Genomic DNA, 26,575 nt, shown 5'->3' with positions numbered 1-26,575 from the left:
GTATTAAAGGTGCCTAATGTGTTTGGATGTTTTTCTTGGATGTGTTGCAATGAAGTTTGAACTGCATAATTTTTTGTTTCCCCAGTCTACGTTTTGGTAATAGCGATTCATGTGATAGAGAGGGGGAGTGGATATTTAATTTTTTAACTTAGCGTTGCTTTTCTACCACATCTAGCTAATCGTGACAATGAGTGATGACGTGAAATTGATGAAGAGACACTCAGAAACAGTGCTGCTACCACAGGGAGGCAGGGGCATTGCCTCTCCCCAATCTAGGGGGGGGGGGGGCAAAGGCAAACATTGAAGTAAAGAAACATGACTAGCAGAATCTAAGGATAGCAGGACAAATGGATACTCAAAATGAAATTAATTTTCAAGTTCTTGCATTTTTCTTCCAGACGGTTAAGGGCACTTACAGGAGGGACAGAGGGGCAATTGCCCCCTCGATTTCAAATTGTATACAAATAAAAGTACATTTCGTAAAATTTTCTTGCTCGCTTCGCTCGCAAAGGTAGGGCGCGCACACTTGAGAGACAATTTGCCGGATGAATTTATCATGTAATGTATATAAATAATATATATATATATCGTTACGTATCCCTCATTTTCATTTTCGAGTTACGTTTAGCTAGGCAGCCTGGCAGGAAGTATAGGAAAGTGTTAACTTCAGCACCAGCTCAGCGAAAAGCATTCGCCAATATTTGCAAAGGAAAATTGATGAGAGAGAAAAAGGTGAGGAGTTTTGATTAGGAGGAAGGAAGTTGCATCTGGCTCAAGAGAGACAGGAGAGTTGGTCTTGGGTTTTGAAGAGAGGAGGAGATTGGTTCGGAAGTAAGAAAAGGGGTTTTTTGAGTTTTGGAGAGAGGAGAGGGAGTTTGGTTTTGAAGGAGATTCAGGCTGGATGCAGACTTTGAGAAACTTGTTTGGAAGTGGAGTGCAGCGAAGCTGAGTGATAATTTAAGAGGCGAACTTCAGCAAGCGAGTGGCAGTTACTTTACAAATCCTTCGGTCCACGCTTCTAAAGAGAGACAGGTAATATGCTTTTCTAATGCCATCCTTTGCCAATGCAGACTTAAGGTCATTGTAACCCAAATCTAGAGAGTTGCCATTCTATAAAGGGTTCTGTAAATTTAAGTTTATTCAGGTACCTCCTGCAGTTAGCAGATGCAGCCAAGCGAGAGCTTACGGGCTACCGCTAACCCCCGATTGAAGAATAATTACTTTCATCTAAAAGGCTCCAGGTTTGATCCTCGAACCTTTCGAGGTTCACACGCTTAGTAAAAGTGTGTCACAAGACGATATATATATATATTAAAAAACTTTGAATACGTACACAATTTGGTGTTAACATGTTGCACATGTATTTTCTTATTTTACGTGGCTCCATGTTGCATATGTGTAAAATATATGTTGTACATGAAAGTTATACGTGTCATATGTACAAAAAGAATAACATTCGTCATGCATATTCTGTCTTTCAAAAATATAGTTTGGGTGCATGTTTTCCATTATTAGCTAACATGAAACTGAATGTGTTGGAAAAATTATTTCAAATCATTTGTTCAAACACAAATGCTTTAGCACCGACTTTGCATGATTTACGACGATAATAACGTCTTGTAATGCTACTATTATTTCTACCACTACCACCACTATTATTATTATTATTATTATTATTATTATTATTATTATTATTATTATTATTGGCACATTTGCCCTGGTACCTGACCCTCTCCCCTCCAGATAAAAAATTGTGGTTTTGCTTCTGCTCACAAAGAACACTCATGCACAGGCTCGAACCTGGAACCCCTGGCTTCGTAGCATGTTATGTAACCATCCCACCATGGAGGTCGGCTAGTGGAAGATGTAGGACAGCTTACTGGCTCAAATTTTTATCAAACACGATGAAAATGTGATAGTGTTTCACATTTATTATTTCGGTTAGAAAGCGATAAAATTTGTAGTTTGATACGGGTTACACTAAGCATCTTATGGAGTGTAAATATCAATTTCAAATCTTATGAATCATTTCTCTATGCAAACGCATCAAATATGATAAGCAACATAGTTGTGTGTTATGATATCCATTTTATAAAGAAAAAATTAAGTTTTAACCCTGACTGTTTGCATGATATCGTTTCCATAGCATGTTATATATTGCTCTCAGAATTTTAAACGGCAGTAGAAATAAATGACATTTGCAACTGCGAAGCTATCAATGGGATTGCATGCATTAAGGACAGAAGATGTCATATTTCGATTTCTTGTAACATTGAAAGAAGAATTAGACAAGCAAATAGTGACTGAGAAAAGTTGCTTGTCTTGATGTCCTGTACACACTGTGAAAGTTGTCGGTGTTATCAGGCGGTGCCCTATGAATATAGGTTCAAGAAAATGACAAGTAGAAAAAAGCTCCAATGAAATAAATACGATTGAAAATCTCTCAAATTATATTCTATTTATTTTCTTATAGTTATAATATTACATTGTGTCTGTAGCAGATGTTGTCTGTTAAAGTACCTCAGGCACAACCTAATTTTTTGACAAATAATTATGTCAACTTTTCTGCTATGGAGTGGATTCTCCTAATTTATTTATATATCTTAAGCCATTCTGTGACTGGAAGAAATCAGTATCAGCATAAAAAAATAATGATATTTGGAGTTTGTACGCTTCTGCTCAAAAAGTGATGGCGATAAGCGGCCCAGAGACCTTGTGCCGCGGAAAAGGGGTAAGGCGAAGGAGGCCCCTTGTATCGTTCGGTTTCATATCATAGTCATTAAGGAAGGCATTTTTCATAATGTAAAGAGAATACAACATTTCCCTCTATACAAATTGATGTGAAATATTAATGATGACACTGTAATCCAAGAAGTCATTGATCAATCAAGGGATTCCTATTTGTTTGTCGGGTGTCAAACACATGTAGGGCCTTCCCGGGTTCGATACCCGGTGGAGGCACATAGTTGTTCGGATCCCACTTTAAACTGTAGGTCCAGTCCCAATTAGCCTTAGTGCACAAAGTGGACTTAAAACACCAACTCAATCCAATCAAGCACATGTATTTCAACAACACAATATTTTGCAAAATAGTTGACGTAACCAGTAGGCAAACATTGTCGCAAGAGTCTTTCATTTGAAGCAAATATAATCCGTGGTGGACTAAGGGACCCATGTTTTAATGTTTTAGCAAGTAGGCCTACAAAATATGTATTACAAATTTTACACAATTCATCAAAGTGTAGATAATATGTAACCATTATTATTTAATTAATTCGATTTTTCTTGCATAACACAACACAATGGTGCTGTTGGATTCTCGTTAGATTCCTTGTGCATAAAAATCTTGCATACTGGAAACTAGAGGGAAACATTATGAAGCACGATTTATAAAGGACTTCCTTGATCAGTTCTGCAGAGAAGCCCAAAGCTGTTGGTACATATTAATCGTCTATTAATATTATTGACCTGTAAATATAAAGTAGATACAGTCCCGATTAGCCTATTTATGTTAAACTTTATTTTTATATTCTTTGGTAGTCCGATAGGTCATTATCGAAATATTGTTATTTGATGTTGCTCGACCTTTTTTTGTTCGTTGGAGTTTCAAGATATCACTCCTTTCCTGTTACTTATCACTTTTGGAGGAGGGGGGCAAGTGCCCCTCTGTACCTTGCTATATCTGCAAATGCAACACAATATATTACAAATTTGCCCCCTCTAGGATTGACTTCGCCCCCTCTACTAAGAATTTCTGGCTACGGGCCTGCTGCCCGTAACTCAACTTGTAGGTACAGTGATTGACAAAAGAAACACATCCACATTATCTCGGCAACAACCGAAAATAAAACCTTTGGGTATATCACACCCCACCTGAGTCGTGACTATTAATATGAAATTTTTTTAAGAAAAAAGCGTTTCGGGAACATATGTACAGTTGCAATGATGTACCTGTCGGATGCTGTTCAGTTCTTGTCGGAAAAAATTACTAGTTTCGATTTTATATGTGTATTTCATTTGAAAATGATTCGATTTTGAGGACTCCACTCTACAGGTTATATTTAAAGATTCTAAGCTTGTATTTCTGATTTTTTTTAAAAAAAAATAGCATATATAAGGATATTTCAGTTGTGTCTTACTGTCTCAAGAATATTTTGAATACGTACTATTACTACTACTTTAGTTAAAGAAAATTCCAGCAGTGCGTTGCTGTAGCTCTGTCAAGTGTAAATTTCTCTGTCGCGTACTATTAAATATAATTTTCGTAAGAAATGTATTATTATTATTATTATTATCATAAGGCTATTATATAAATATGATAATTTTCTGACGTTTCCTTGATGACTGTGTATCTTTTCACATTGAGATTTCAAATTTAAAGAACGGATGGAGCCTTGCATTCTAATCTCGCCCAAGGCCTCCGCGATATTTTGCTACGCCACTGTAGTATAACTGTAAGATTTTGTAACTTCTCAAATTAGTTTAATTATTATGTCAAACCGACTAGCACATATTTTCCAACTTTGTTTTGAAGGTCTTGAAATAGGTATGTGTGTTTCTTTCATTTTATGTTACTTATCTGGTCTTGAAATCGTAAATCTTCTCTCGTTTTCATTTTTACGTCGTTTGTTTGTTGAAATGTGTAAATAGCATTGCCAGCTATTTGTAATGCATATTGTGATTTCATGTTCCATTTTATGGACCATTGTGCTATCGTGTTCAGGGGGGAGGATATCTTGAGCAACTAATTCGGATATTGAATTGGCAAAATTACTCCAGAGGGAAAATGTGTTTAACTGATTGATTGATTTATTTCGTGATTTAAGTCCACTTTATGCACAGTAAGGCTAATTGGGACTGGACCTATAGTTTAAGGTGGGATCCGAACCACTATGTGCCTCCACCGGCTATCGAACCCGGGACCCCTTGATTACAAGGCGACGACGCTAGCACTGCACCATAGGGGAGCCCCCCCCCCAAATGTTTAATGTTTAATGTAGAACAACCACAAGTAGCACAAAGATCCAAAATATTTACGATAGTACTTTTTGCGAAACTTGGTTCGTACTTCTTTACAGGTGTTCGCAGTGGCGGCGATTAGGGACGGGGGTGAAAGGGGCAGTTGCTCCCCCCCTTTTTTTGCCACTTTACTTTTGAACCACGCAAACCTTATGTACCAAGGGAAATTATTAGGGGTGTGCGGGACTAATTTTTTTGGTCGGGACGGGATCAGGACGAGAAATTTTTTAAATCCCGACTTTCGGGACGGGAAATATTCGCCATTTGCCGACAAAGGCGGGAAATTTTCGGGACGAGAAATGTTTGAAATTTCCCGAAGCTCTGAAAATCTCGAATTCTACAAGTAATTTTCACTTTAAGTGATTATTTTTGCATTTCTGGAATAAAAACTAACAATTTCCGATAAGTTTCAGAAACTTAGAATGCAGAAAACGTCGAAAATTAACGACTTTTTCAAAATGGCCATAAAAGGAGACAGGACAAGTGAATGTTTTCGGAACTTGACGGGAGAGACCAAAGTCTCGTCTCTGGGAAGGTTGGGTGATACTTAGATTGTGCTGGTTTGTGGTGGTGTTAGTTGGGGGAGGGGTTCTCCTGTACCCCGACTTCGAATACGGCTTGTAGTCATTCATCTTCATTGTCGCAATTAGCCAAAAGTGGGAAGAAATGTGACGTTAGAGAAGATACATACTAAATTAACCATGCGTTCTCATTGTTGCCGTTAAACAAAAGTGACGGAAAAGCGACGTAAAAGTAGGATAAATACAAAAATTTGCAATAATATATACTGGGTGAGTCTTTTAAAAGAGACCCCGTGGAAAATGCGCTCCTTGCATGTAGGCAACCTTGGTACACCGAAGAGAAGAGCGGGTTAGAGAACAGTCCAGGATATCGGTGCCAAGCATATTCGACAACATGACATGGCATGACATATCCTGGACTGTTCTCTGCCCCGCTCTTCTCTTCTGTGTACCAGGGTTGCCTACAAGCAAGGAGCACATTTTCCACGGGGCCTCTTTTAAAAGACTCACCCAGTATTATCTGAAGAAAACTGTCGTTTACTGCAGGAAATTTAAAAACTCCGCTTACATTTTTTTACCGTATTGCCTCTTATATTGAAGAAATTGGCGTGTAAACCCGAGTGTTCTAAACGTATTGTTATTTTAAAATTTGTGAAGAAAATATTATGACAAAAATAATTGTAATTCCAGAAAAGGCATTCCTGTAACAATAATTTCTTGCCAGTGAGAACCTATATAGCTGATATAGCCTATTGGCAATGAACAAGGCTGTTCTCGTGTTCAGTCATTGACTATTACCAGTATTGCTTTGTCTTTTTGCTGTCGCTTTCGCGGCGCATGCTAACTGCTAAGTTTACGAGACGAGCAGAAGTCCTGCCTGCACGCATTTCTAAATGATGACGTCAGGCCAATCAGAGGACGTTTTCAAATCAGTGACGTAGGAGGTGATTTTCAGCAGTGTTTGAAGGCATATTTCTCGAGAACCAAAACAAATACCGCCAAGATATTTTGCACATCTCATTTTGGTGTCATTATCAGTAAAATGTAGGGGTGTGCGGGATCCCGAAAAGTCGGGACGGGATCGGGAAAACAATTTCCCGTCCCGATCCCGACTTCTGGAAATGAATTCCCGTCTATTCGGCATCCCGAGGAGTCGGGAAATATCGAATGGTCATTTTAAAAATATGTTAATTCTCGACGTTTTCTGCAATGCAAGTCTCTCGAACATATCGGAAATTGTTTGTTTTTATTTCAGAAATGCAAAAACAATCACTTAAGTTGAAAATGACGTGTAGAATTCGAGATTTTCAGAGCTTCTGGAAATTTCGAACATTTCTCGTCCCGAAAATTTCCCGACTTTGTCGGGAAATGGAGAATTTTTCCCGTCCAGAATGTCGGGATTAAAAAAAAATCCCTTCCCGACCAAAAAAAAATCTGTCCCGCACACCCCTAGTAAAATGAATAGATTTAAAACTTTTTCATGTCATAGTGAAAATGTCCATTATAGAAAAAAATAAGTAAAAATAAAGTACTATGAACTGAAATCCTGCTGACTTTGCTGTACTGTAATGCACACTCATGTATATGAGAGATGATACATGCATGATCTTATATATATATATATAGTCTTGGAAAGAAAAGGATCAAGGGGCTCCTCGGTGGCGCATGGTAGCATCGTCGCTTTGTAAGCAAGGGGTTCCGGGTTCGATACCCGTTGGATGCTCATAGTGGTTCGGATCCTACTCTACACTGTAGAACCGGTCCCGATTAACCTTACTGTGTATAAAGTGGACTTAAAACACCAACTCAATCAATCAATAAGAAAGGAACATCATTTTCTTCTCTAGCCCCCAACAGTCTAATGATATACTCTCGCGAAATACACATCCATTATTCTGGAAACTAAATGCAGAATGAACTCATTAGCTTAATGGCTTTTACACCAAGGACAATGTTATAAGTCTTTAGATTTGTAAATTTGCTGGAAAAAAATTGAGAAGTAGATAAAACCCTTTTCTGTGGTTTTAGATATAAAGTGCTGGAACCAGGTTTACAAGTATTGGCAATGCAAATATGAAATGTGTGCGTAGTGAGTTCAAGCTAGGCATCTCATGTATACAGTTCATACCGGAATCGAATCCGGTATCTCTTAGTTCAATGGCGGGCCCGAGTCTTCTATGGCATCTGATTGTTCACTTGGAAAATGATGGCGATAAGAAATTATATGCACACGTCTAATTTGTTAAAATTAATCTTATTTGTGTGTGGAAAACTGAATATATGATGGTACTGGATAAAACAAAGTTCCCACACGCTCAAATTTATACGCTCTCGTCTTTGGTTCGGCAGGTTCAACAACCTGCCCGGGTTCGATTCCCGACGGAGGCACTTTAAACTGTAGGTCCAGTCCCGATTAGCCTTACTGTGCATAAAGTGGACTTAAAACACCAGTTCAATTAATCAATCAATCGAAAGGTTCAAGGTTCGATCGCTGGTGGTCAGGCGATTTCGGAAGGAAGGAGCTTATCCCTTATGAGCAGCCGCCATCTAAAGACGAAAAGGTTGGGGGAGGAGTAAATGAGCTGAAGATGAATTTCTTGGTATATTGCAACTTACCATATACAAGATGTTTAATCCTGTTAATGTGTAGTAGTAATTAAATTTCCTTCATTATTAAAATCAGATATTTGTAGGATTTCGGAAAAGGACTGCAGCCCCCGAGCCCCTTCCCTGGGTATGTGCCTGCTTGTATTAGTTCCAAAATTTCTGTGCTGTTCCAACATCGTGAGGACAATTTGGGAAGTATTTGAAAGCGATATGGAAGCAAATTCTGCTCTCGAAACTACGGGACTCGATGTGAGGACCACACTCAACCGAATGAAAGAACTCTTCGCAGGCCTTGTCCCTCAATATTAATTTTACTGACTAATTGTAAGTTTTCTCGGCCTCCTCAATGACGCAGTGGTAGCGTCGCCGCCTTGCAATCAAGGGGTACCCGGTTCGATACCCGGTGGAGGCACATTGTGGTTCGGATCCCTTAGCCTTACTGTGCATACACGAACTCGATAATTGGAAGGTTTTAGACGAACTAAACATGGCTTATTATGCATCCTACAACTTTGGTTCTTTTCAACCTACTCTTACAGTTTTTCTTCCTAAGAATTCCACTGAGTATAACACGCTACGAAACCAGAGGTCCAAGGTTCGGATATCGGACAGGTATGGTTGTATCATGTCTGTCCCATCGCCATTCCTTCGGCTCATCATTCATCCTCATGGTCGCATTTAACCAAAGAGGTAGAAAAGCGACGTAATATAGAAATATATAAATGATTGATTTGCTTTATTTTACTTCGCTTTTCTGACACTTTTTGGCTAATCGTGAAGATGAAGCTGAAGATGACAATGAGTGATGTGAAATTGATGAGAGGACCATCATAAAGAACACACATGCCCAGTCCGGGATTCGAGCCCAGGACCCCTGGCATCGTAATGCACCTTGTTAACCACTGCACAACAAATAGAAACAGAATATGCTTGATCAGTTATTTGCTTCTCCGTAACTCATGATTATATTATAAGTGTTATTCGCTGTATGACTAGGGATTAATTATATTTGTATGTCTAGCCAACCTAGCCACCTAAGCAGCAGCAGCTTCCGCATTTACAGGTGGAGGCTAAATGAGAAAAATCACAGAAAGTCAGAAATATATACAAAGTTTGTAACATAATACTTATAGAGCATGCAGACGGCTGTAAAAACAATTGCTACATACCTAGTTTCCTTCCTTAATTGAAACGTGGTTTATTCTTCATTATACATGAGATCAACCACCCTGGGAGTCGAACACAGGATCTTGTGTGGTAGTCAAACTATCTTTTAGAATGCCAATATGTTGGATATTTGGTCGATCAGTCGATCCTGATCCATTGTTTCCAGAGGAAGACAATCTGGCAACTTCTTATTCGACATTTCACTCGCGATGTAGGAAAACGAGATCATAAACACTTCCTGATGCTATCTTCTCGCGTTTACAGAAGTTTACCACCGCTCGGACAACAAATCTTACTTCAAACTGACAGATATCAACTGCCCACCAAATTAACAGATAAACCGACCGCTTCGATGTTTCTCCGAATTTTCAGAAAGTGGTCTCTCTCTCCTTGCAGGGCAATTTCATTAGCAGAAGGGTTGAGTGCACGTGAGAAGAACCGCTGTCATTCATTCCCGCGCCGAAAATGGGACAAGCAATAGAATCAATCCTGTTCTTGGAATTTGAAACGCATGGGGATATCTTTTCTGAACCATAAAATAATTAAAGCAGAAAGTTCTAGCCACCCGTACTTAAATCTTCCTGTTTGTGTCGTGCTTTCGGCGCCCATGGAGCCAGTACAGGGCCAGATGAAGAGAAAGTGCAGGTTTTGGGGAGATCCTGGATCTGGTGTGCAGCAGGGAGGAAAAGTGCATTTTCAATAGGTCTCAGACTTCCCTGACCGGGGTGGACCACAAAACCATTAACTGCATTCCCTCCCAATACATCTGTTTGTGTTAAACAAGCAAGAAACAGGGAAATAAGAGAGAAATGCCTTGCTTGGGTTCGTGCTACTGAAAATTGAAGAAGTGTTTCAAACTGCAAGCAAAATTTACTGAAGAATTATTTAGCAATATTTGTCATCAAAGTCAAATTTCCAGCAAATACAGAACAGTTTCCCGGGGCCACGTGGATGTTTGCCGGGGCCAGTGCCCCAGCGTGCCTCCCCTAACGACGTCCCTGCAAGTCAGTCACCCATTTTACTCCTCCGTGCACGTGATGATCCACTATTTTGGAGCTCACTGCTTAACTTGCCTCCCTCCGATTGTGCTATATCATTCTACCGTTTGAGCAGAATGAGGAGAAAACATTACCATTTTCACCACCCCACTTTACAAAAATACAAATATTCTTTGCAAATAAAACAGCTGTGTTTATGAGTTGGAAGTTAATTAAATGTTGTACAAACTTTTAAGAGACATCGTTTACGAATTGATATCACACGTGGTTAAGTGCGAGACATTTTGAATATCAACGTCGAAATTTCAGTTGATGTAACAAGGACAATTGCCTATCTGACACACTTGGAGACATTTATTTGTACATGACAACAACATATTCTCGATTGTGTGATGACAAGGACGACAGGATCAAATATTTTGCGTAAGTAATAACTAGAAATGTTATATTAAATAGTCAGACAAGCCTACAGGTATTTTTTTCAGTTAATGAGAACAAAATGCAACCAAGTAATGAAAGTAACGCAGGGTATTTTTACCATGTTTGCTAGCATGTGCAATGGTGCACTGATCATCGCTTCCTTAAGTTTATTCCAAATTATAAGGACTTTTGTGCCGGACTTTTTTTTTGTCAGTTACTCAACTGATATGTAGTTTCATGATTCCTGGGTATGGTACTATTATAGTATGGGTGAGACACCTGTAAATCATATATTTCGCATTTTTTTACATTGCTAACGTACTATTTTGGGTACTAATCTGATATTCTCCGGACAGATTTCTTCATTTTTACAGAAGAAACTACTTACGGTAATAAGTTCCTGTAGCATTGTCTAACATCTGGAAGGTGTTTTGCGTGATGTGGGAATGTTTCATAGCGGAAATTCAACCATTGACGCATAGCCCCACAAACCATTTCCGGTAAGGTTAGGTAGGGTCACGTATAGGTTACAATAGTTAAAAAGGTAATGATTAGATAAACCGGAAACACATTTCTTGAAATTTACAGGAGAAAAGACGAGAAAGTACTTACGGAATTTAGTTCTTTTGGACTTTCTGAAGCTGGGGAAAGTGTTTTTTTCGAATCGTGCAACTTATTCGGCCTGTAAATAAGGTATTTTTTCGACATTCATGTATCTCCATTGTACGATAGCTCGTGCCACCATTACCGTCGACCACGTGAATCAAATGTTCGGTGTGTTCGATTATGTAACCCCCTGTCAGTGTAGCAACCACGCGGTAGTTTTACAAGATGACGTGTGAGCGGTATTTTTTTTTCCAATTTAATTTTCTGTTTGCCTAACCTAACTGAACCTAACCTAACCTTCTGTGAATGGTTTGTGGATTAATAACAATCATTTTTCGGTTAATAAGTGTTAGTGTAACAATCACGTGGTAGTTTTACAAGATAACATGTGAGCAATCACGTGGTAGTTTTACAAGATAACATGTGAGCAGGTTTTTTTTTCCAATTCAATTTTCTGTTTGCCTAACTGAACCTAACCTAACCTTTCGTGAATGGTTTGTGGATCAATTTTAGATTAAAAACCTTTTGTGAATAGTTTGTGCGGCATTTATCGGTTCATAAATTTTTGGAAACACTGCACATCAGCTGAGGATAGACAACGTGAGTCAAGATTTGCCCGCCGAATTAGCAACGACCAATAAATAATTATAATGTTAAAAATAACGCTTTTTTCATGGAAAAAAAACTGATCCAAAGTTGAAAAATGTTCCGCTATGCATATGAGGTAAGTAGAAATGAATTTTATTCTAAAATAAATGAGTTAAATGTGTGTCTGGCATATGTAACTGGTACCGTTAAAAATTGGTTTCAAAAAAAATATGCGTAGCCCCACAATGCCCACACACCATTCTCGGATAGCCCCATGAACCATTGACACATAGCCACACAAACCATTTGCGGAGACATACGTTCTTCAGTTACAAAAACACTATTTTTTTAAAAAAAAATTGCAATTACTTTGATCAAAAAACGTGAATACTTACACATTAAAGAATGTTCCGCAAAGCAGATAGGTAAGTACAAATGTCACAAATTGACAAAACGAAGAAGTTATAGGTGTCCGGGGAATATCAGATTTTTACCCTATTTTGGAATGCGGAACATTTCCTAAGGTGAAATAATGCATTTCTAACTAAGATAATGTCTATTTCTTACATTAACGAGTACTTACTGTTACTCGTTATTTCGATTCTGTAACACATTATGGCGTGCAATAGCGTACTGGTTCAGGGCACGTTGTGAGAGTGTTTTGTTGATTTATGCAGTGTTGCAACCTTGTTTACCGGAAAATACTTACTTTTGGGTTCGGATTTGAAATTATGCTAATACGTCGCAAACCATTGACATTAGCCTCACAAACCATTGATGTTAGCCCCAAAAACCATTTTCCGTAAAGTTAGGTTAGGCAAGCATAGTTAAAATAAAAATACTCGACACGTCACGTTCTAGTGAAAACACGGCGAGTTTGAAACACTGACTATGGGGTTACATCATCTTTACACACGGAGCATTGTGCTCTCGTGCAGAAAGCAAATGGCATCAGCAGAAACAGCATGTCGGACAGAGATTTTTGCAGAAAACAACATGTATTCGCATTAAAATATATCAAAACTACATTCATGAACTTCCACAACGCTACAGAAAATGATTTCCGTAAGTACTTTCTCCTGTAAATTTGAAGAAATCCATCTCCCCAATACTATAATGTTACCGTTAAATGTACTTCATTGTTTGCATTTTAAAATTATTAAACCTTAACCACTAGGATGTTTTCCTTGTCTACTATTACTTGGATGGGTGAATTTTCATCCATATCATTTTCTTTTGAATTTTTGTACTGTAGATGAACTCTAAATCTGTGTACGAGGGTTGTAGGCATGCAAGAAACATGTTAGATATTGGCCGGAGTCACCTGCCCTCCAAATGAGCCCCAAACTTTTAAATTTGAAGAAATCCGTTTCCAGAATACGGAAAACTTACCTGAATTTCACACAAAACATCTTCCCGAAGTTAGACAATACTACAGGAACTTATTACGGTAAGTAGTTTCTTCTGTAGAAATCTGTCCGAAGGATAGTAAACTAGTACCAAAGTTTTAAAACTTTGTTTCCCTCTGTTTAAAAAGGATTATATTTTATTGTCAGCATTTATTTTTGGTGACATACATGTATTGCAGTTTAAAAAAAAGCTGCGACTATTTTCATTAAGTGGTGGGAACAGCAAATGGTGCTATTTTCACCAGCAAAAGTAATTACCTTAATCATACTATAGTATTTTGTCTTTTATCAAAATTTATTATATTCATTGGCACTTTGGCACTGTTGCTGAAGTTGCTGCAAAGAAGTTAATTGCTAGTGTCACCAGGTAGTGAGAACACCAGAAAGTGCTGAAAATCAGAAATTACATGATTAAATGTTGGTAAGTATTTGCAGAAGTAATTTTAATGCTAATAGCGCTAAATCTGACCTGCCTAAGCTGACAACGAGAGTATTTAGAAACATAATACCCCTTCATACTTACATCATTTGACATATTCGAAGCCTTACAGTATTTTTCAACTCCACGGTGTGGAGAGGAAAAGAATGTACTTGTTGCCCAAAAAGTAGGCAAGGATTAGAGGGAGCATTGACTCTCTGTACTCACTCGAGAATTGTTGATTTTTGTTTAAATCGAGAGATGTTGTTGTTTTATGTAATATAAAATTGGTTCCAGCTTGCGAAAAACACAAATAATGGAGATATTTGATCCCAAAAGTGTAGCATGCATAAGTAAAAATCTGCCATTTCAGAGTAATTTCACAGCTTTTTATTAGTAAGAACAGACTGTATGCATACTACTCAAATAGCGAAAGCACAAGTATAAAATAACTATCAGTCCCAAACCTAATGACACTAAATTATATTAGCTGTTGTGGAATGTCGTGTTGGATGCTATATTCAATTTGGCATGTTCTGCTTCACTGTAAGGTAATATGCTAAAATAACAGACATCCTTTACGGTACTAATTTACTAGTCCCACGGACAGATTTCTTAATTTTTACAGAAGAAACTACTTACGGTAATAAGTTCCTGTAACATTGTCTAACATCTGGAAAGTGTTCTGTGTGATGTGGGAATGTATGATAGCAGAAATTCATATATTGTTTGTTGAAAATTAATTCTCCGACGGACAATAGCGTTTGGTGCGTACACTTTCGTACCTCACTATGTGTCGTGATTGTGTTTTGTTCATGTTCATTGGGTATCCAGTGTTTCGAACCGTCTGTGTTTGCAACGAAAGTTAGAAACATGGCGTGTCGTGGATGCATGGTGAAATTCGTACCGGGTGTGGAAGATCCAGTGGATTTTTTAATTTAATTGAATACGGGATCGTGGAGAAAGGAAAGGAATGTCCAAAATGTGGCAGTGAATGTAAGCTATTCGTTAGAAGAAATGGGCTGTGGGTATATGCCTAATATGACGTGTCATGGATGCGTGGTGAAATTCAGGAAAATTTTCCATATCCTGGAAACTGATTTCTTCAGATTTACAAGTTTGGGCCTCATTTGGGGGCAGGTGACTCTGGCCAATTTCTAACATGCCTTTAACAGGGACTCTATAGAGAAAACCGGAGCGGAGGCGGGGCCACGGTAGCGGTAGGTCAATTACCCCAGGGGCGGAGCCAGGAATCAGAGGGACATTTGGACTCAAAAATTTCAAACTAAAAGAATTTTTAAGTTTAAATTTCCCACCGATTTCGGGATGGATAGCCCCATGTACCATTACAATTTTCTTCGTAAAACATTGTGAAAAAGTTTTAAAAAAAAAATTAGATCACTGGTATTTCTTGGGTTCCGATGGTTGAAACCGCATAGCGAATAAAAATCGACAAAACACAAGCACGACGCGCGATTATCTAGGAAGGTGTATGTGCCATATTGTGTCTCAGGCAAGCGAAAAGACTACGAGAAAGAAGTATTCGTAATGTGAGAAATTGCAATTACTTTGATCAAATAAAACGTGAATACACCTTAAGGAATGTTCCGCAAAGCAGATAGGTAAGTACGAATGTCAAAAATTGATGAAATGAACAAGTTATAGGTGTCTAAACTCACTTTTCATTTTAACCCCTAGTTTATCTGTTATTGTTAACAAGGCTTCAGAATCTCTGAATGGCTTGTTTAAGAGGCTACAGTGAAAACACTTTTGAGGTGTACAAACATCTTTTCGTCTATCTTCTTCACACATGCTGCCCAAAAGGCTGATTCCAGTAAAGTTACTGCCCTGTTTGCAGCAATGTATTTTTTTTATGGGGAAATCTGCTCTTTTTTTTCTTCCACTTGAACAGACCAGTAAACCTTTTCATTATTTTTTAATTTCTTTCTGATATGGCAGGAAATGAAGCACGTGTTTCACATCTTTGTAAATCTCACATTGGGATCAAATATAAGCTACTTTAGTTCTTTGCACCATTTTTTCTTAAATTTCCAGCCTTTGGAGACTGCTTGGTAAGTGTTTTTCGACTCTCAATATTGCAACCACTGCCCTACATAGTCATGATGAATTACTTGAACTCGAGTCTTTCTTTTTCAAAGGAATGGCAACAATAAATATTGTTAGCCGAGACTGCTTCCACCTCTGCAGATTTTTATTTGTTGCTGCACGTTTCATAATGAATTCACACACACTTGGACTTACAAATGTTTTTTATAAAGCACAGAAAGAAATTCAGATTTCTCATTTTATGAAAGAGGCGTGTGCAACTTACTCACATTGTTACAATACAATATAAGTACTTAAAAAAAATTCTATAAAAATGATTACTTATGGTTCGTGAGTATATGTTTTATAGAAAAAACATCGTTTCGAGATGCAACTGGTCTCTTCCTTGGGTGCACTTCTTGGCAGTCGGAATTACTTCATGCCTACGTATGTCAATTTACACAAAATAACAAGGAATAAGGTGATAGTAAAAGATCATGGTTGAAAGGTATTTGTTAAAACTGCCATTTCTCACATTGCCAAGCATGAACCTCAAACCTAAAAACGACCATAAAAACATGTCTCCCATTACACGTTAAAACCCTACCTCAAGCAACTAAGAGCTGCAGTTTACTTCCTTTCCTATTACCTTATCGTTTTTGGTAAATTTAAGTCGGTAGGGTCGAGTAATTATAGCAGGTTGTTGCCTACCCAACATCCGTAACATTTCTGTATATTTGGCATTTTTTGGCGAACTAAGAAACCATTTTCCCTGATTCAAACACACTAAATCGTTAATATTAAGCAACATACAAGCAATATATGTAAATTTTGCCAATAAATCACTCCAGAAACATTGAGAAACCATCAGGAAAAATTGCAAATTTTTGACATTTTTTCATTAAAATTTAAAATTTTGACTAAAAAGCGCAGCCTGAAGATATTATCCGATCAAGCTGGAATTTTTTATGGGTTATAAGGACCATCAACCAGAAACTTTAAGCACTAGCCGCAGACCGATTTAGAAAAAAATGGTTTTTCGATCCACCCTAATGCACAGTGATCCAGAATGTCAAAAGAATCGGCAAAATTTAGAAGCTCGTAATTTGACCCCTAAATCAATTCCAATATGTAAGATTTGCATTTTTAAGGAATAATTGACACTTTGAGTCAAACAGAATTGTTGACATTAGATTAATTATTTAGAGTTTCATGCAAAAAGTATAATTTTGACCTATTTCAATATACACTTAGAAAATTGAAATACATTCCCAGAAATAAATTAAATAATAATAAAAATAATGATTATGACGATAATATAGTAATATTATTATTATTAATAATAATAATAATAATTGTGAAAAGCATCGTCAAAATGAATTTATGCATAATTAATGTTGAACCTCTAGAAAAGACATCCTATTAAGTCACTTTTTTAAAAAAGTAATGTATTTTAAGGCATTAAATAATATTTATTCACTAGTTCCGATTCCTTACCTTCTCCTTCCTCTTTTAAATGTACTTTTGTTGCAAATGTGAGTTGCTTGGACATATTTTCTCGGTGAAGTTAAGTTTATCGCTTTTTATTTCTGTGTGTACTTTCCTCAAACTGACAATCTTCTTTTGAGAGTGGATAGAGTAGAAGGAAAAACAACTACAAACACCCCATTTTTTTAAAAGCCAACTGAAATTATTTTTAAAAAGTGTATCTTCTATTCTGCGACAATTTTCACATCCCTAAAATACTTTGCTGCAGAACCGACACACAACACTGATCTTCTTAACACAATCTTCAGTGATATTGTCAATATTTATAGAACCTAACACGAATGAAACAAATGCTTAATTTGATCATTCATATTTTAATCAAATTTTTCATTAATGTTTTCGGGGATATCTATGATGCACCACCACCATTAACTCGTAAGGACACGGGAATGGGTAACAATGATTCAAACAATTGTGAAGTATTTATTATCTTTTCCAATGAGTTCATTAGGGAGCCCTTCTCAATTCTTTTCCAGTGAACCCTTCCGAATGTCATGACCTTGAATCAGCTGTGAGATTTCGTTAATACCCCCCACAGGGCCGTAGAAACATCTTCTGTGTAAATTTCACCCCCACATGCGCTCCTGCGTTTCAGTTTTATATTTAAATATGTTCTTTTTTTTTCATTTTTATTAATTGTGAAATACAATAGAGATGTTCAAAATTAATACAATTTGTTTAACCAAAAAGGTATTGTTAATCAAATGCTTTAATGTAATTATGATTTGGACTTACGAAGTAATTTTGCTTCTGGGTAATATTTACACAGCGTGATCCTTTGGTAAAAAATTTATGGAGAGTGTTTATGAAAGTTTTCGGGGTGTGGGGCCCATTTGAATAAATCACTGTTAGACTATATGTATTAAGCATCAGCTGATAGCAAAATCGTAACCTCCCATTCCACAGCACGTGCACAGGTGACCATGTTTGGTTCAGGGTTGCCACCTGACCCATTAACAGGAGCACACATTCATACACATACACGCTAAATTTTTCAAAAGTAGTAAAACTTTTCTACCGTACCATTTTCACAATACTTTATTTAAATTGTGTTTTGCTTTAGAAATCGTCACGGGAAATACAGGCAAGATAACTTTTGTAGTTTCAAGTCAAAAATATAAACACTATAACTTTAATTGAAATATGTGGAATTTTTCTGTGTATTATTGGGAAGTTGTGAGTCTACCTAGCACAATGTTATTGTCCAGCGAAAAAAAAAATATTGTTACAACAAATCTTAAATATATATTCAAATATAGTCCGAAAATTCAATTTTCATGAACTGCCATTTTGAGGCCCGTAAACAAGAACAAATAATCGATTTAGAGAGAAATATCTCTGGCAGTTTCATGCCCCATTTAGTTGTTTAGAGAAGTGTTCATGTTTTGTTCCCTTACCAAAAAGTCAAAATTTCTATTTTTGCCCACTTTTTGGCATATTGGATCACTGTGCAATGGTCCGATTTAAAGTATCTATTTTCTAATAAAAGCTTAAAGATATGTTCTATATTTAGATTATCCTAGGTTTTCTGATAGGAGCAACCATTAAGTAGTTAATCACGGTTTAGTTTAAAAGAATCGTATTTTTTACTAATAATTTTATGTTTATCATTTATTTACTAATAATTAGGCATCTGAGAAGAAAGTGTTCCAAACAAAAATTGTAGTGTAAAAACTTAGCTTGAATTTGACATATTACGCTTGTTGGTTTTGTCCTCAGAATTCATATAAAACAAATCGTATTATGTAGACATGCAGCAAATTCTTCTAGCAGGATGTGTCCTTAGTCCTATTTAATTACACCTATTATAACTGGTATTGACTATTGAATATTGAGCCACGGTGGCTTAGTCAGTAACGTGTCTGAACACCATGCTAAAGGTCCCGGGTTCGATCCCCAGTCGGTTCAATTCCGGGAACTTTTGTAACGGAAGTGGCCCCGGCACCCACCCAGCGTAGAATGGCATGGGTACTTGAGGGAAATGCGGGGGTGTGATGCTGATCACATCACCCCCCAGTCATGACCGAATCAAGAAACTGTATCCCCACACCCCCCATATGCCTTCATGGCATGGTGCTAAGCACAGGGGAGCACTTGACTATGAAATAGTATATTATTGTTATATACATGTAATAAAATTTAATAATAATAATTTTGTTATTATTACTACCTAGGCAAGAATTTTCTTTTTGTATTTGCCAGTAACCACGTGGAAGCAGTTAATATGCCGTATATTTAAAAGTTCATATGATATTTTAGAGGAAAGGAAAGAGGAAAAAACAAAGGGAGGGAACGAGTATTTTTTATTATTTAGTTTCACAGTTTGTTTTTTGTTTCTATATGATATACTTGAATTACAGAACAATATATCCATTGTTACTATTATTAACAATTGGGGTTTGAAAAAAGTACTTTGTTTCCCTCTGAGTATTATGGGATAGATCTTTTAAAAATTGGCTATAACTCCTCAACCACTACTTTTTCTGATATATTTCACATCTACATGTAATACTGAAAACCAAAGGATACTCTAATAACTTTCGACAATTAGGGGTCCAGGGAAAATGCCAAATTCTCGAAATTCCCTGAAAATTGGAAGTTTCGAAAATGTACAATTTCCTTCTCGCCCCCCCCCCCCCCCCCAATCCCCTCCAAATTTGAACAGGCATCACATGTTCTCTAAGAGTGGTGTTTTGACATTCTTCCCTGCAAATTTGGCCCATCCAGCGGTCATAGGGCCGTAGTTAGAAGCGATTCCAGATTTGTTTTCCGTAAGATGGCAACACTGTCAATCTTATACATTGTTATAATTCCCCACCCTATAATAGGTAGCAGCTGTATGATTGTAGGAATGTACCACTGCTACATACTGCATTTTGTCATTCGCCTTGGTCTATTGTGCTGGCTGCAGAGGCATGCTAAATACCATTTTTTTTACAAAGAAATTTTGAATATTTTTTTTCTTATTACTTTCATTATGCGAGGAACAAAATATAAATTTTACCCTTGCTAGAAGCCCTGTTATTCTGAAAAAAATATAAAACTGATTTCATCTCTACAACAGCTGGTCCTCAAGTTCTCTCAATAGAGAAAGCTTTTCTTCTGCAGAGAGAGAGAGAGAAAGAGAGAAATAAAAGAAGAAGGAGGGAGAGAGAGATGGAAAAGATTGTCTCTCGCTCTGTCTGAATCTTGTCATTTTCTTAATTTCTTTGCACATTCTTTCTCCTTATTTTCATTCTTGGCAATAATTCCAACATGGCCATCAGTTCTGTATTTGAGTCTGGGGTGAGTGCTCATTTTTTAATATCTCGTCAATTATTTCACATAATCATCATTCATCTTCATTGTTGCAACTAGTCAGAAGTGATATAAAAGTGATGTGAAAAAAGAAAAATACAAATTAATTTTTGTATCTTTGTTGCAGGTTCCCAGAATGTGGAAATTGTATAAAATACTAACTTAAGGAACATATTCAGTATCAACATGTCAAACCCCAAAGGAAACAAGGTAAGTGAATTAACATTTTTTATCATGTATTTTGAGGGATGATATTCCTAAAATGTACTTTTTTTAATGTACTTTTAGAATTCGCATGTTCTAAAAAAAATTTAATAAAACATTAAAATGCTGACCAAGGCAAAATTTATTGTATATAAAAAATATACACTAAACACACAACATTTTTACCCTCTAACACGGTCTTCTTCAAACGAAGATTCACAATAAATTGATGAAAGGTGCAACCATCATCTTATATATACATTCACAGAACAGGGTTCATACACAAAACAACATGAAGGCACCAGTCCTTATCAGAGAACATTTCCTGTCAGGAATTCCTTAGAGTGGAACCTCCTGAGCAGTAATTGACACTGCCTGACAGGTACCTGATGAGAGTCTGTGCCTTATCAATTCCTCAAGGTCTGGATGTGGACAGATTCCTAATCTCCTGGACTCCTTCTCTTCTCTTTTCTTTCTTCATTATTCTTCCTTCTTCTTTCCTCCTTGCTTTCTCTCATCCTTTCCACTCTTTCTAACACTCCTTTCCATTCTTTGTTAATTTTCAGTCCCCCATTGCAGTTCTCTTCCTTGGCCTCTTTCCACTTCCTCACTAGTCCACTCTTCTCCCTATCTTCCTAGTCTTCTCCCATTCTATGTTGTATCTCGTTTCTTTGTGTGCTTTAATATAGCATTTTTCTCCCTCTTTAGTCTTACGTCATCCTTACGTTGCTTCAACCTGTCTTTCAGTCTCTTTTTCGTTTCCCCTATGTACACACTTATCAAATTCCTTGCACTGAACCTCATAGATAATACCTTCCTATTCCTCTTCTCTGTTTTCTTCCTCTCCTTGTTCACTATCCTTAAAATGCTGCAGCCTCCCTTTCTGTATGTTCTTATGACCACTTTTCTAAGTACTTTTCTTATCATTTCTGTGACTTTCCCCATACTCCTTCTGCTAAACCACCTCTCTTTTTCTTTCTGTTCTCCCTCTCCTGTTTCTTTATCTTCTTTCTTTCTTCCTTCTTCTTCTGTTTACATCAAGTCTGTCTTCCTTTCCGTACCCATTCTTTTCTAGCTGCTTCCATAGGATCTATATTTTGCTTTCTTTTTCCTCTTCTTTTGTGCATATTTTTTGATTCTGTCTTCCATATTCTTTATAAAAAAAATGTTGTCCCCTCACTCACATCCAGAGAGCTGCACATCGGCCAGAATCGCTTACTAGGCCCGCCTGGCTGGCGAGCGGACAAGTAAAACTATAGACCTGGGTTTTGACCGGTCAAGCATTGAAAGCCCACAGGTAACTGGAAGGCCTTGTAAGACAAAACTCGTGTATCTTCAGCGAACGCTCATTCCGGTTTTGCACATTCTGCATTAGCTGCATCTGAAGTTGTAGGAAGGAAGGAAGAACTGCTAATATTATCCATACCCTTCTTCAGTTTAAAACACCGGAAGCATTTAAATGCCCCATACTTTGCTCTGTGTCAGTTTGAGGTGTTTTATCATTAACATATTAAAATCGGGTAGGCTATGCAAGCCAAGACAAAGTGCTTTTTATTGAAGAAAATAATAAATAGATAAAAATTTCCAAGCAATTTTTGCGTTAATGTTTCACATGAGAAATCAGAATTATTTTGACTTTTTCAGGGCCCCTTAGGCTCTGATTTGACGTATTCATTCAAATTATAATGTTAAACTAGAATATAAAGCCATTGAACTAAAAAGAAAAGTTTTAATTTTATTGCCCACAAAAATTAGCCTTTTCTATCTTTCTCACTTCCATTTATTACGTTTTTCGATCTACCTCATGGGATGCGAGGCCCAGGGTGGTTGCCCACTTCACCCACCCCTTGCTATGCCAATGGTTATACAACCTCAAGGTTGCTGATACCATATATATCGCTGAAATATTGTGATGATATATTACCAACACGATATATATCGCCGACACAATACATATCAACAAAATATCGTGACGATATATCATCTAGTTGATATCGTCTGGACAATATTTTTTTCAATATTGCAATATATCGTCTGGACGATATATTCCCCAACACTATTACTTACTTTCAGTCCTCAATTAGCATCTCTTCTCATTCAAATTTATGAGGCCATCCAACCTCCTGAACACATAAATGAAGTATGTTTACTTGACCTTTGACAGAGAATAATCAATACTTGTTGATCCATTATGTCACAGATTCTGCCAAACATTTGGCACGGGGTAGAATACAGTCTTGATATTTGTCAGGCCACCAATGGCACACATGTGGGGATCTAAAAAAAAGTTGATGAGTTTCCTTAACAGAAGAGGAAAATCCCATTAGTCTTGCATTATTATTTTTGGAAATGTATCAGTTTCTTATTGGTCATAATTTGCGCAGACACACCGTATTTCTAACTAAATTTCTGTTGAAAAAAATAAATGTAATTTACAAGGTGTCTCCCAGTCGAGGAAAAGTAGTATGTCAAGATGGTCAATTAAAAGTCAAGAAATTATACTTGTGGTCAAGAATTTTTGTTATCACAATGACTGACTGGTTTAATTTATTTTACTTCACTTTCCTGCCTCTTTGACCAATTGTGAAGATAAGGATGAATGGATGAAGGGACAATCACAAATATACAGGGACAACAACACAAGCCCCTCATTAGATTATATTGACTGAGAGTCCAGATGCCAGAGTCTACCAAATGGAGTCCAGGATCCGTTATTAGATAAAGCAAGTCTAATTCTCTTGTTATATACAGCTTGAATTTCTATCATAACAGGCCTTTTGGTGGGGGTTTTCATTAAATAAAAAAATATTTTCTTAATTCCTAATTTCCAACTTTATCTAAGTAGGGATCTTGTAAATAAAGGTTAAGAAAACTGAAAAAGGTCAAGAAAAGTCAAGACTTGCATTTGTTATTTTGGAAGACACCAAACTTTAGTTACAAACTTTACTTAACCAAAATATCAAGATTTTCTACACTACATACATTTGTGTCTGGGCATTATAACAGAAGGTACAATTGACTACAAAAGCATGTGTATGCATATTGTCTATTAGTTGTTTCCTTCACATTTTGTTTATATCAGGTAGAAAATGTAATGATTCTCATATGTGGCTGACAGTTTGGGTGCACTTATTTTTGTGTTCAATTGTACATGATAATCTAAATTTTAAAAATATCATTTTGTATGTACCAGTGTGATAATTTGTTACAGTGATAATGAATGCATTTACTGTATTTTCATTTTTCAACCTCCATTGCAGAGATATACGCTGTCTGTTGATGTGGAACCATTCATTCCTCAACAGTACTGGGACCAGCCATTTGTACCTGTCGAGCCCTGCTTTGCTCCAGGTAGTGGAATCTACGGACAACCTCACTACATGAACTCGTATGCTGATCAAAATTATGCTCCCTTTCAGATGTCACCTGCCCCATATCACGTTTACCCTGTTCAGGGGAACATGCATTCATATGCACCAGATATGAGGCCAGTGTGTCTTCCATATAAAGATGACTACATGAAGTCAAACGCAGCTCCCCAGCATGTAAGATATCCACGGAGTAAGCCCAATAAGGAGTATGGAAATGCACAGTCGAATTCTTCATTCAGTCGATACGAGCCAAGAGGTGGGCCTAGAAAGGTGAACAGTACGTCATACCCTCGTTCTGAAGGTGATGGGCATGCAGTGTACAATGATCCATCTGAGAGCATGTCAAAAGCAGTTGAGAGAAGAGGATCATCTTTTATGTTTGCTCAGCAAAGTCAGTTTTGCGAAGTTCCAGTGTGTTACGATAACAACAAAGGTTTTAGAAATCAGTCTAGTTTAAGGGAGAATTATGTATCTAACGATGGGAAGAAGAGAAATAGAAGTGGGTACCAGAAAGGGAATAAGAACAGAAACCGTAAAGGGGAAGAAGGTACCCAATCTGCAGCACAAATTGGTTCTAGTTTTCATATGAGTAAATCAAAGCTGAGAACTTCGTGGCCTGACCTTTTAAGTTCTGTCAGTGATAGAAACGAAGACAATCGTTCAAAGCATGCAGAAAGCTCAGTCTCATTTGCAGACGTGTTGAAGAGTAATGCGAGTTCTGAAGATAAACTTGGTTCGTCCGATCCGAATAAAGGTGGTGTTGAAGGTGCTGCGAGGTCGAATTCTCACAAAAGCAAAGAGAAGTATGTGGATTACAAAAGCCTTCGTAGCTCTAGCAGGCAAAAGAGGGATAAGCAAGGTCACAAGAAAGATCTCAGTGTGGGGAGAAACAATGCTGAAACGGAAGCAAGGAGTGGAGGGGTACATTCAAGAACAAATGAAGGTAGAGTCTGCCGTAATACAAATGAAAGGAGCAACACCAATTCTGAAAAGTTGCAAGAGCAGAAAGTGAAGATAGTGCATAGCAAAGAAAAATTTGTTCCCAGTTTAGTGCAGAGTAAAGAAAGATTGGTCCCCAGTTCAGTGCTGAGTAAAGAAAGATTGGTCCCCAGTTCAGTGCAGAGTAAAGAAAGATTGGTCTCCAGTTCAGTGCAGAGTAAAGAAAAATTGGTCCCCAGTTCAGTTGAGCAGAGACCTGTTAACAAGAGAAGTGCTTCCAAGGTTCCAGAAGCGAAAGTTACTAAAGACACTCAGATCGACACCTCCTGTAGTGCTGCAGATAATGAAGTTTCTCTTGTGCAATCAAGTAGCTCAGAGGGACAAACTAAAGAGCCATGTGATGAAAGTGAAGCTCAAAATAAGAAACTGGCAGAAAAGAAAAATAGGAAGGAAATGAAAAGAAAACTACAAGACGAGAGAAGAAAGGAAAGAGAACAACTGCAACTGATGAAGATCCTTGCTCCGAAGGGAGATAAAATCAAAGTAATTGGGAAAGACGTCCTCGAGAAGCTTGCAAAATATGTTAGTCCAGCGCAGAACAGGAGTGCATCGAATGTTCCTGCTGAGGGCCTCTTGAACAACCTTGAAGAGTTTCCTTCTTTAGGAGAGAAGAAACCTATGCTTTCACCCAAGAAATCACAGAGGTTTTTGACACATGAAGAAGCTTGTGCCGGAAGTGACTCAGAGTGGGAGAACATAGAAGGTGATGAAGTGCAGCCAAATGTAGCTTTACCAGTTAATATTTCTCACCTGCGGACACTCCTTAAAACTGCCTCCAAAGAAAATAAAAAGACTGAAGCAAGTGCAGGAAATGAGCAAGAAAGTGTGATGGTCAAGAGGAAGCCTCGTAGAAAGGATCCCATACAGATAGATATCTTCAAGGCTCTGCAGGTGAGTGCTTTAGCTGTATGTATATTTTATCCAGGGGTAGACAAAAGTAAGAATAATTCAGAAGCCTTTTTTTTTTCAGTTTCTAAAGAATTTTATTTGTATTATTCTACCCGTAACCGTATGACTGACTCTACCATATTGCTGCAGATTTCAAAATTCAGCTAGCAACAGTGCAAAAATTTTAAAAGTATGTTTATTATTCTGATTTATATGGAGTACCCTAACAGCCATACAGCTAAACATATTCTATCACTCATGTGTTCATTCTCGCCAGGGAAAGTTGTTCACTTTGAACACCAGGTGAGGAGCCACCTACCAAAGTTATGACAGTATTTGTGATAAAACTGGGTACATGCCGAAAGGGGTTGCTAATACTTGCCTCATCTTTTGTACAAAATTATTGTTCTGTCCCATCCCATTAGAGTTGGAAGTGGTAGGAAGAAACCCAGCTTTGGAGGGTTTTTTT

At 37.4% G+C, this 26,575-nt stretch overlaps 1 protein-coding gene across 1 annotated transcript in view; it reads left to right on the top strand.

Moving 5' to 3' along the window:
* The first annotated feature begins 10,354 nt into the window (after window positions 1-10,354).
* LOC146003621 (uncharacterized) overlaps window positions 10,355-26,575 on the top strand; it is a 113,395-nt gene continuing 97,174 nt past the window's right edge. Inside the window, exons 1-3 of the mRNA XM_083141946.1 lie at window positions 10,355-10,735; window positions 20,772-20,854; window positions 24,109-26,109. Coding sequence (XP_082998072.1) covers window positions 20,831-20,854; window positions 24,109-26,109 — 2,025 coding nt within the window. The 5' untranslated portion in view covers window positions 10,355-10,735; window positions 20,772-20,830. The remainder of the gene's footprint in view (window positions 10,736-20,771; window positions 20,855-24,108; window positions 26,110-26,575) is intronic.

The sequence above is a fragment of the Lepisma saccharinum genome, chromosome 1 (genome assembly GCF_977018435.1).
Source record: "Lepisma saccharinum chromosome 1, izLepSacc3.1, whole genome shotgun sequence".
In the NCBI taxonomy this organism is placed as follows: domain Eukaryota; kingdom Metazoa; phylum Arthropoda; class Insecta; order Zygentoma; family Lepismatidae; genus Lepisma; species Lepisma saccharinum.
This window is presented reverse-complemented; position numbering and strand designations above follow the sequence as displayed.